The sequence below is a fragment of the Pleuronectes platessa genome, chromosome 10 (genome assembly GCF_947347685.1).
Source record: "Pleuronectes platessa chromosome 10, fPlePla1.1, whole genome shotgun sequence".
Lineage (NCBI taxonomy): Eukaryota > Metazoa > Chordata > Actinopteri > Pleuronectiformes > Pleuronectidae > Pleuronectes > Pleuronectes platessa.
Genome location: NC_070635.1, coordinates 18,510,805 through 18,523,165, shown reverse-complemented (window position 1 = coordinate 18,523,165; position 12,361 = coordinate 18,510,805). Strand labels below are relative to the sequence as shown.

The window sequence follows — 12,361 nt, the reverse complement described above, 5'->3', positions numbered from 1 at the left end:
CTACAGTGATATTTTCAAAAAGGCCTTGGGAACATCTGATGTAAGACATGGTGGATGTAATATGATGTGAGTCATAATCAGACTGTGCTCTGTACTGGGAATATGAATGGAATACTCTATTAGCGACTCACTTAAACACCCTACCTGAAAGAATGTCAGGTCAATAGTGGGAATATTGGTGGCCATGTAAACATAGTCATTGTTTTATTATCTGGTCTTATAAATGGTTCACACAGCAGTAGTGTGCAGGTGTTCAGCTTGTACAGTGTAATTATAGATGTGTCACTCTTGTATTTAATTACATGTTTTTATGCGCAACTTCCCATTTGACATCTGAGAGTTACTCTTTGCATTTATTGAGGTAAATCTCGCAGTTGTTCTCCTGACTAAATTCTTTACGGTTTAAATGACAGTATCTACTTTAGCACACTGTTTTCTGTTAGTCTTCTTGTATATTAACATGTGCTCCCCTCTGTCCCAGGTCCCCTCTACTGTGCGCTCCATCCACCAGGATAAGATCCTGTCCCTGAGACAGCAGACCCAGTTCCTATGGGAGGCTTACTTCAACTCTTTGGAGAAGATAGTGCTGACAACACTGGAGGTACCCACATGCTTTACAATGCTTTCAAAGGAAGGCATAACACGCTTTAAAATATAAAGATTGCCCTTTTTATCAATTTATCCCCCAGTCACTTATCCTAGATATTGACATTTACAGACTGTAAGTGTTCTTGCAGACTTCATACCCACAATGGAAATGCTCCAGACATGACAGAAAACCAAGAGGGATGATGTGTATTGTTAAACACTGCTGTCATGTTCTTTGAGGCTGGCTTGGCCATCAATCATGTCAGTAATTTGTTCCTGTCAGAGTCCATTTATCTGTATTCTTCCCATGGAGGACCAGTCTATCAAACTGCTCTTGAGCTGGTATTACAAACAAGCAAAGATTAGAGCAGGGGGGTCAAGACAGTGAGTCTGGCAGAGGGTGTGTTAGGTCGGTTAGCTGCAGGTATCATGCTCGCAATATGGAGTGTTTGCAAATTGACCTGCCTCTATCATTATCTTCTCCTAATTTCAACAGTAATGGATGTGTAAACCATGGTAAGTAATCTACCAGACAGGCTTGTAGGCAAAATAAATGTATCAGCTTTTGCTTGTAATGTATTATTGGATGCTATAAACTGGGAAATTACTGCTGACTTATAGTTGTGCTAGATTTACCGTAAGCCTTATGGCTGACTGCAGTTTACAGTTAGCAAGTTGTTGTCCACAGATAGTGTTACAAGAGCCTCGTCCCAGGAGGTAGCAGGTCAGGCTGCTAGAGGGCAGAGCTGGGAGTTCTCTGTCAGCAGGGTAAAGTTACAGCCCCAAGAAGCTGATCTTCGATCTGTTTACACTCTTTCGTGTCTTAACCCTGTTTGTTCCGAGACATGCCTTAGTACAGCACATCAGGGTTTTGGCTTCTAATATTCTCCAGTAGTTAGATACCATTAGCAAGGGATCCTGAATGTTTTAATGCTCTGGTGCAGCTCAAACATCAATTCATCAGCACGGTTTCCTTCAGAAAGCAGACAGGCTTTACTTTGCAGCTTCCGAGACTGCTTAATATTTTATTATGGTTTCATCTCACTGTTTGAGAATCTTAGAGCTTTGGTGGAATGGGAGGCAGGTGATGCTGTGGGCCTGCAAAGTCTGTTGTCACACTGTATAAGATACTGGGCTGTAAATTTGGTTTAGATAATGGTAAAGTTTGTGTCAGCACAATTTATTAAGCAAAACTGACTGATCTTATGTTACTGTTACGTTATATTTTGAGAATTTTTTTACTATAGTGTGGAAAAATAAAGCATTAAGATCTATTATTCATTATACCAGTGTTTCGGCCCTGCAGGAGAATGTGTAAATATATAGAGAACTGATTATAGGAGAGGAATTAGTTTTTTATGAGATCATGCGACACTGTAATGGAAACGTCTGTCGGATCATTTATTATCTAAAGGGACTCATTATTTCTGATGATAATTTGAGAAGTGCCAGGGGATACTTGTCCGGACTCAGTTTCCAAATAACATATAACACTGGCCTAATTGTTTAGTCTTAAATGAAATGTAAAAGATCTTCCAACATTCTGCAACAAAGCTGTTTTCTGACTCATCTTACTGACACACCCCAGTCGTGCAGCTTCTTCCTTTCATATAAATATCTGTGACTTGTGATCATTTATTCGATGAACAAAAAGTAATGTGAGCATTTGATTTTTCAATCGAAAAGGTCCCAGAAAACATTAGTTTAAATCTCAGTTGCTTCCATTTTTCTCCAGATCATCCAGGACCGGGTCCTGCAGCAGACCTCCAGGAGCAACCTGATGTGGAACAGCCTGCCTGGAGGTCTCTTCACCCTCCCGCAGTACTCTACACACCTGGGAGACTTCCCTTTCTATTACGCTAAGCTGGGTCAGTTAATTCTTCATGCATATTGTGCGCAGTACGCAAAGAACCACATTAATGCTCACCCTGAGTTTTGATGGACTCAATCTGCACAGGAACAGCTGGTGTGTAGCAGCTGTAGCATATTTGTAAACTAACATGTGAATCAGTGACATTGCCACAGGTTGTGCAATATATCTTTATTAATTCAGGATTTGTCTTGGGGAAGCTCACCAATTAGACCTGCCATGTTGCAATGATGTATTTGTGCGTTATTAATTGGAAAGATATGTGGCTTGTTGTTGACTGGTAAAAGCAGCTTTAAGTAAACAAGCACCAATGAAGAAATGCTTAAAGCTGTCAAAGAGATGTTACCTGTTTATATAACATAGAACTACAGCTGATTTTCTATCATTGTTATTATTAAAGTCCTGTATACAAGCGATGTAGTATTGTTGTGAACTGGATTCAGAAGGTCCTTTTAATGTCAGAAAATGTCATCGTCTGGTTTAAATGTCGTCTTGTCTTACCCTCGATGTGCCATACCTTTTCCAGGTATCAAGCCGAACCCCAAGTTTACAGCGATCATCCATTTGGTGACCCCACTGGTCTCCCAGTCTCAGCCAGTCATGAAGCTGCTTGTGGCCGTGGCCAAATCCCAGTACTGTGCTCAGGTAATCAAAAAGGCAACACATAACTCTACATTACCCACCTCACACCTGATGTTTGCAAATGTTAAATTCAACTTATACGGTGGACGAGATGTCCCAGAAGTCAGAAAAACTCATTAACACCAAACATGAATGCAAACTGAACACAACTACAAAAGCCATACAACAGAAACACAACCACAAAACAAGTGAGTGGCAACAGATGACGACATACATATATAAATTAATAGTTGTATTCTGGCATCTCAAGGTTGTAGATTATAAGACTAGCTGTGCAATGACGTTAGCGTTAATGCTAGGTCATTTGGCTAACATAAGTTGATCAGATGTAAGTAACTTCACTTGTTTTGGTGAATGGAGACATATTAAGGCTGATTCATGGCAAGTTGTTATCTGCACATATCAGTTTCAATCACTCAAATATCCTGTTGTGTTTTTGACTGTTTAACCACCTTTACATAGAGTGATCGCTCTGTCTGTGAGCAGCAGATTCGCATCAGTGGGCTTGGAAATAAAATCCCTGAGTCACTTGCTCTGTTTGGGTTTCCGTTGTGTGGCTTCTACAGATGTGTTGTGTCTTTTGCATTTGTGTTTTCTATTAATCTGTTTGTGTGAGACGTCTCGCCATCATAAATACTCCATGTAGATACGTTTTCTCTATATTATCCCAACAACCTAAGATGCTTTATTAGTGGGGAGAGTGTTACATTTTTATCACAGTTATTCTTTTAACAATGAGCCCTCAATTTATGGAGCATTAATTTTAATCTGAACAGTAATCCCTGTCATTTTTCGATTCAATTATATTTTGCTTGTTATTTGGGTATTTTATAAATTGTGTTTTCCTGTATTTGGGACAGTTTTATAGCATTTATAGTTATACAGTGTTTTGCTGTCAGGTAATTGTAGGTTGTGTGACAGTTCTTAAAATAGATCTGCAGAGAAACATCAGGAAGTCATTGCCTTTCACACAAAGAAGGGATAAATATAAAATAGACTTCAAATTGAAAAATATGTGGATTTTTAAGCTGTACATGCGAGACAGGATTGTCCAACATTTAACCCGATTTTAACACATTTTTTCTTTGGGGTGTTGTATTCCAATGATGTCTAAGTTTGGTCTGTTTTCCTTTTGTGCAGGTGATAGTTCTGTGGAATTGTGATAAACCTCTTCCGGCCAAGTACCGCTGGCCTGCCACCTCAGTCCCTGTCATTGTCATAGAAGGGGAAACCAAGGTAAACGCCTTCTCCAGATTTGTCTCTCCGTGGGCAATGTTGCACGTTCAGTACTGAAAGCCTGCGATTGAATTCAGCTTGAGTTGTAAAATGTGAAATGGCAGACAACCAAACATTTTTAAGAGTGTCCTGCTGTATCTGGCCCAGCTCAAAGTGGCTTGAACAACCAGTGTTTTTATCTTTTCTCTCCAATTTGGCAACAGCGAATTCTGAGACTTGGGCTCAAATCACAGGATCAGTGCCAAAACCACATGAATCAAATTCTTTCATGTCCCATCTGCGGGTCCATGTTTCTTGGAGTTGAGATTTCATGTTATGACTTTGGATATTTCTTGTGCTACTTGCAGAAACACTTAATATGATGATTTAAATTTAAACCTACAAACTTCCAGGCTTAATGTTAAGGAATTGTTACAATGAGGATGAAAGTATGTCCATTAGACAAAGCTACAGTCCATTTATTTTCTCTATTCACAGATTGTACATGTAAACATGCAAAATCTGTAGGCAAGGGACAAGGGTTCAGGGCCGGAAGCCTTCTGGTTTCTAGTTTGACCAATCACATTTGAGCAGTCAAGGAAAAAGGTCCATGTGGAGAGCCTAACAGGCCAGACCAAAAGGCATTTGCTATTGTTTATTTTATTTGTCTGCATTTATATGCACATAGTTGTCAATGGAGATTAGCCATAATGTTGTCTGGACCTAAAAGCGTACAGAAAGTATCGCTGTAAACCGTGTGCGGAGAACGATAGCTGAATATCCACTGTCAACTCCAGAGTCCTCAAAATATTGTCCGTGGCCCCCAGAGGCTCCAAGATTGTATCTTTACTGTCTGACTGTATTGAGTGTAGGATATAGTATATGAGACAAATATATAACTGTCGTGCAGTATATATTACAGGGGCTTGGCAGGTATTACAACACTGACTTGGTCACATGCATTTTCATCAAGAGTTCATGTTACTTGTTGCACTGTTGTTAGTGTTTATGTTATTAACACAGGTCTTGTAGGTTGAATGCCAAATTAGATGCCAAGATTGCTTCAGTCACGGATGGAAGCCCACACACATGCTGTATTTTAATTGAAACTAGCATTTAGATTTGTGTGCATATATTAAAAAAAATTGGAAACCACCTTCTTTGCACTTTTTTTACCCAGTTATTTTTGCTGAGATACATGCCAAAAGGCACAGGCTGCCGGGCTCATCAGGGAGCTTAACACACTCTGCTGCTTGTGGATTCCTATCTGTGGTTTTAGATCATCAATGAAGTGCTGCAGTGTGCTGTCATTTTGTGTAATGTCAGCTTGTATATTTGGCTGAATTCGCTGTCAACGCTGCAAGATGAAATGACTCTGGGGCACAAACAGACATGAAGAAACTGGTAGCGCTGCATGTCATACATATGCACCTGCCTTGTGTTTATATGGGTTCTGTTTACACACTCATGGTTGCATGGTGAAACTATTCCCTCCCGTTTTTGAACCCAGTGTCTCTGTTTTTCACCAGGTGATCAGCAGTCGTTTCCTGCCCTACGACACCATCCCCACTGACGCTGTGCTCAGTCTGGATGAGGACACGGTGCTCTCCACCACAGAGGTCAGACCGCCAGATAATTAGTGCAAACATTTACAGCAATGTGTAATCTAGAGGACATATTGCACAAGGTCTTGCTAATATGGCGTAAAATAATCGCCTCTCTCTGGGTCAGATTGATTACTGTAAGTAGATGAGTGTTCACTTGTTTTAATTTCTGGTGCAGATTAACAGTAATTTAAATTTTTGTATTTATTACATTAGTTATAGATAATGAAACTGACAGCCTCACTATCTACTGATTTTTAAACATTACACTCAACACGTGTAACATAATGTACCTGCTGCTGTGAGAGAGCATCAGCGTAAATTTTCCAAAATGAGAGCCGAGCAGGAACAGGAGGGAAAAATAATTCAGAGTCATGATGGTGCAAGTAGAGAAACATATCACGTGTCTGTGTGCATATATAACAAGTATATATACACCCGCACAAACACACACAGTAAACTTATGTTGCCGTAGCTGACAGGGACGTTCTATAAACTCTTAAACAAATAAGTTAGGAAAAGTCATATGACTGTTTGCGTTCATAGGCTACAGCTGTTTTTTTGTTTCAGGTCCAAGTTGGCACAAGTGAAAATGAATGGCAGCTAAATTCCATTTAGCTGCTTGTCTTTCAGGGACCTGGAATGTTGCATGCTGACTCACTGTTGCACGCTCGCGGAGCAGGAACAGGAGCACATGTCTTTTCGGGATCATTTGACCTGAACAGAGCCATTGTTAATGTTATCAACAAAATCTGTTCCCTTTCCTAATATAACATGCCTTAATATCTGCTGTGAAAAAGCCCTTATTCATTGTTAAATGTCTTTTAGACACAGTTTCTTGGTATTATCTGTTCTCGATTTCTTGCCCCTAATGATTTCCCTCCATCTGTGTCTCTCTCTATTTGCTGGTTGCAGGTGGACTTTGCCTTCACAGTGTGGCAGAGTTTCCCGGACCGCATCGTAGGTTACCCAGCCCGCAGCCACTTCTGGGACAGCAACAAGGAGCGGTGGGGCTACACCTCCAAATGGACCAATGACTACTCCATGGTGTTGACTGGGGCTGCCATCTATCACAAGTACTGATCTACTTCTGCGGTGTACTTTATTCAGTAGTAGCTGCTGTCATCCTTTCTCTGATTCATTTCGACACTAAAACATTCCCTCTCACTCTCTCCCTCAGATACTACCACCACCTGTACACCACTTACCTTCCAGTCAGTCTGAAGGCCATGGTCGACCAGATGTCCAACTGCGAGGACATTCTGATGAATTTTCTGGTGTCGTCAGTCTCTAAGCTACCACCCATCAAGGTCACTCAGAAGAAACAGTACAAGGAGACCATGATGGGACAGGTGAGCCAGAAAAACTATGCTGTAAAAGTGATGCATTACGCTGCCTCAAAGGTGGCAAGAGTTATTATTTTGTGAGCCATCCATCTGTCCTGTTCTCTTGAAAATGTGGTAACTCAAGAAATGCCTTGAGGGAATTTCTTCATATTTGGCAAAAACATTCACTTGCATTAAAGGATGAGCTGATTTGATTTTGGAGTCAAGGGCCCAGGTTACTGTGACCTCACAAACCCTGGTATAGTTCATGCATTCATAAGACTATCATGAGAAAATATATGTTTCTTCATACTTTAACCCATTAAGACCTCAGGCGCCAAATAGAAGCACACTGATCTCCTACCCGGTCTTAATGGGCTAATTTGTCTCAAAGTGTTGGCTTCATATAACAGAGGAATCTGGACTGACATGAATACAAACTGCAGTTTGGGTGGTTGGCACAGGAATAGAGTAATTCTAGTTTTAAGCCTAAAGATGGAACGGAAAATAATAACTAAATCTATTTCGATTTGTACACTTTGATCCCTAAAGGAGCAGCACATTACTTATTATATATTTGTGTCATACAAGTGTCTGCAAGCGCCGACATTCAAATTGGAAACGGTGTCATTTACCCAAAGTTTTTAGCATAAAGTTCCTCTGATATCATCCGACGTTCTGCTAGTTTAGCAAATTCCGGTAGTGGACTTTTAGACTCAAACGCAGTGTAAATTACCTCATTTCGAGTCTTATTGAAATGTCGGGGCTTGCGGACACTTGGATGTCACCACACAAGCAGTATGGAGGCATGTAATGTTTTTTCTGTTCTATTAAGTCTGAAGATTAAGCTACCAATGTCTTCAATTGTATCGGATTCAGCTGCTACATTGTTTACCCCTGAAACTCTAAAAGTTTCGTGGACTCAAACACTCCACCCAGCCCCTCCATCGGCATAGGGGTGAGGAGATAATGAGTGAATTTTCATTTCTGGGTGAACTATCCCTTTAAGGCAGGTGGCCTTTAAACTCTGAGGGCCCACATTATCTCATAATTAGTTATTCACATGGAGGCTGAGAATTTAACAGAAACCTGTGTTTTCCTTATTCTTGTGTAGGCTAATGCCCTTTAGACACATCATACCACTTAAACTTTAACAGTTTTAGCCGTTAGTGGGAAAAAAACACCATTTGTAGCTTTGAATTGAAATGTGGTTATTGCAATATGGCATTTCAATAAAAAAAAACAACTCATGAATAATTACAACAGGCTCTGAAAGGTCAGAATAATTAGTGCATTATTCAATTTGTTTTTCTCTTTCATTCCCTCTCCCATTGTTCCTCCTTGCATCCATCCTTCTTTCTTCTTCACTCTTTTTCTTTCCTCTCTTATTTTCTCACCCACCTCTCCCCTTCAACCCCCCACCCTTCTTTACCAACCCCAGAGCTCCCGGGCGTCTCGCTGGGCTGACCCGGACCACTTTGCCCAGCGTCAGACCTGCATGAACAAGTTTGCCAACTGGTTTGGCACCATGCCCCTGGTCCATTCTCAAATGAGGCTGGACCCAGTCCTGTTCAAAGACCAGGTGTCCATACTGCGGAAGAAGTACAGGGATATCGAGAGGCTATAACGCTCCGGAGCCCCCCCGCTCACCGGACACTAGAAAGAGAGAGCGAGGGGGCGGACACATGGAGAAATGCAAAGTAGTTCCATGATTCTCATGGAAGGATCAATGGAGATGCAAATGGGACTGGGTAGAAGGGGGGGGGGGGGGGGGGTGGAAAATAAACTCCAACACAAGAGGAGAACAGCACATCCTTTTTGCTCCTCTGTGTGTCTGTAAAGGTTCCTCCGTGTATTCTCCTCTCCACCTTGTCTCTTGTGTTGGTGGACAGCTGAGCTCACTGGTCCCACTATATTCACTATGGCTACCAACAGCCGAAGGACACCTGAGGACTTTTAAAGTGTTTGACTATGAACTGAAGTGGTCAAATTCATGGAGTTGTAAATGACAACTTTGCAGCTTCTGTGTCCCAACGGTGGCAAACTAGTCCAAACTCCATCCCACTGAACCAGACTGTCTGTTCTGCTCTGTACACTATGCACAGGTTCCTGAACGTTTTTGATGAATATTATTGATGATACTGACTATGAAGAGGATAACACTATTTTGGATTGTGTTTTACTATTTTTTGTATACAGTGAATGAATGGCCAGCACTACTCTCTGTATTGTCTTAACAAAAACCAATAGCAGGGCCAGTAAAAGGAGGAAAGAAAAACCCATCAACCGTCAATGATCTGATATTCATAGTGCCTCAAGTTTATCTAATGGTGTTGGAATTCATCTGAGAGAAGAGCACAATGCAGGACAAGCACCTTGACCTTGCTGCTTGCTGCTCTCTGTCTTGTTTTTGAATCAATGGTTTGTGATTTTCTTTACAAACGATGAAATTATGGATCTTGTGGTAAATTCTTCATGTTTTTATTTACTGGGTTGTAATAAATGTTTCTTTTTATTCAATTGAACAAACTAAATTGTCATTGTGCCATTCTGAAATCTATTTTTCATTTGTAAAGGAAGAACCTTGGTTAAGGGAGGCTGAGCTTTCTAGTTGATTTTATTAAACACAAACCACTCTAAAATCCAGGGACTGGATCGTGTAGGATTTGTTCAGTAAGGGATATTTATGTGACATTATTATTATTCCTCTCATAGAACCAATTTCAATTTGTCCAGTGACAAGTACTTGACACAAGCTTACACCGTTTTCATGTAGGAGCAACAAACGGCATTTGAGGTTTCAGACCAACAGTTGGCATCATACTAAGTAAACATCTTTATTTGACCCACTTGTTAAAAGCAAATATGGAGATGGCGAAGAACTCTTAACAATTACTGCACCTTTGGGGAGAACAGCTTTATTAAGTAAGTGTTGTGGTGTTTCCTTAACATAAATACATGGAATTGGAAGCCTTTCAGTAACCGTGTGCTAATGTGCATGGCCACTTTCAAAAACCAATATGTAAAATCTGTATGTTAAGAAATATGTTCCATAAACGTTAATAATTCATTACATCTTTTTACATGTTAGTTTTCTCACATCTCAATCGCTGCAAATCTTCTGAGGGTCAAGTGTCAGTGGCACATGAAATAGTTTTTTTGCAGATGGATCAATAGGCTAAATGGATTAAACAACTGAATGTTTTTAGTTTTATTAATACTCATGCAAATTTATTTTGGTCTTGGATTTGTCATATCAGATTATCTAGAAAATGTTAATGTAATTTGATGAAGCTTAAATGTGCACTTGGGTTTTCAAAACATTGTGCAAGTTAAAGTTCCTCTTTCCTTGGGAAACCAGCAGTGTTTCTGTGTGAAATCAAGAAATCCAACCACACATGCTCTGAATCCTCCTTCAGCAGCCTCAGCATTGAAACAATCATTTTGGTGAACTCCCCAATCCTTCAAAGACCCCCCAATATGTGCCATTGGATCATTTGTGGTTGTTTGTATAATTTATTTTTCATCTAATATGAGGAATGCCATGCATTACCATATTTATTTGGTTCAATAAAGTATTTTCTGTTTAAGAAAGCGTGAGGGGAAGTGGGGAGGACGGAGGAATCAGCAGAGAATAGTGCTGCACGGTGTTTTTCACTCTGGAGAATGTCCAGCTAGACAGCAAATTAACAATCCCAGTATTCCAGCGCTATCAAGACAACTGAATATTATAGTAAGGAAAATCACATTTCAGAAATGAACTTGGTGCAATGTTTAAAGAGACTTTTTCTTCATATTTTCTTTTCCCTTCCCTTGTGTTTCAGAGGGCAGGGGGTTACATATTGATGTGCCTTCAGAAGAAATGCACTCAAGTTGTTTTTCCCCCATCTGCCTTGTGCAACAAACAGGTCCCCCACTTCATTACAGTTGTACATCTTTTGTGTCTGTTTTCCTCATGAATAGCCAGTGACATGCAACAGCTCCCTTACTGGTGTTGTTTAACACTGGACGTGATTCTGACATTCCGGCCTTTTCTGTTTGGAACATCTTTCAAGGTCTCTTTTGACTCGTACTGACACACGCACTGCCTTGTATTCGTATACTTGCAAGGCCACAATAGCCTCCTCTTCCTGGTTGTCACAAGTGTAGTAATACATGTAATGCACCCATAGTACAATTCTCTCACAAACAAACACAGACGCACAGTATTTATCGGGCAGTGTTGTGTCTCAGCTGAATTGCTGCCTGCTTCCTTTCATTCTCTTCTGCAGAAATAACTTCATAGAGGTGGAACATGGAAATATAGTGGGGGTGGGGGAATCACAATTTTGTAAAAGAATTTTATAAAACAAAATACAACAAATAAAATGTTTGATATAAAGTGACTGTCGCTTCAGTTGTATTATTCTTTGGTCATATTGTTTTGTATGTCTTCTGAACTTCCAATTCAAGTTTAGACTTTTAATATACACCCTAAATGCAAAGAAAAAACACAGTACTTTTTCCCTGTTACACCTGTTACCCCCCCCCCCCCCCCCTCTGTTTTGCCATAACAACCCATTTTCAGTTTTCCCAAACATATTTTGCGTGTTATTTTTCTCTGCATTGCGCCCACAGCGGGAGATCGGGGCTAAGTATCTTGAGCTTCCTCCGTGTGCGCTTGTGAACCTCGTTCTATGCCAGGGAGCTGCTGTGTTTACACAAATCTGTCAGGATGATTGGTTTAGACACGCTGCATAAATAACAGAATCTATCCAGGATGATCCCATGGTGCATGAGAGCTGCCAACTCAGCTGGAGCAACAGCTACGAGAGAGATAGCTTCGACGAAACTCAAAGCAGAAAGGTGAAAGAGCTGGACCCGTGCCTGAGCAGGAGAGATGCTCCAGTTACAGTTACACTGAGAACCCCTCCACTCTGTTAGGTCTGTGTACAGAAACAGCCAAATAAAAACAGGAGATCCAGATGGGTTGATGGAAATTTGTGATTCTCTACAACAACATTAAATATCAGGCAGGGATACACTCAGCTATATTTTTCTTCTTTCCTTAATTTAGTTTTCTGTGGATTCGGAGACAGTTGCAGTCCTGGTATCAGGACATGATGGGAAAATGATGT

At 40.6% G+C, this 12,361-nt stretch overlaps 1 protein-coding gene across 1 annotated transcript in view; it reads left to right on the top strand.

Annotated features, from left to right (window-relative positions):
- The window catches only part of LOC128449250 (exostosin-1b), a 37,060-nt gene extending 25,431 nt beyond the window's left edge, over positions 1-11,629 (top strand). The window contains exons 4-11 of the mRNA XM_053432313.1: positions 482-601; positions 2,324-2,456; positions 2,985-3,103; positions 4,241-4,336; positions 5,845-5,934; positions 6,835-6,995; positions 7,100-7,271; positions 8,686-11,629. Of these exons, the coding sequence (XP_053288288.1) occupies positions 482-601; positions 2,324-2,456; positions 2,985-3,103; positions 4,241-4,336; positions 5,845-5,934; positions 6,835-6,995; positions 7,100-7,271; positions 8,686-8,871 (1,077 nt within the window). The 3' untranslated portion in view covers positions 8,872-11,629. The remainder of the gene's footprint in view (positions 1-481; positions 602-2,323; positions 2,457-2,984; positions 3,104-4,240; positions 4,337-5,844; positions 5,935-6,834; positions 6,996-7,099; positions 7,272-8,685) is intronic.
- The last annotated feature ends 732 nt before the right edge of the window (positions 11,630-12,361 follow it).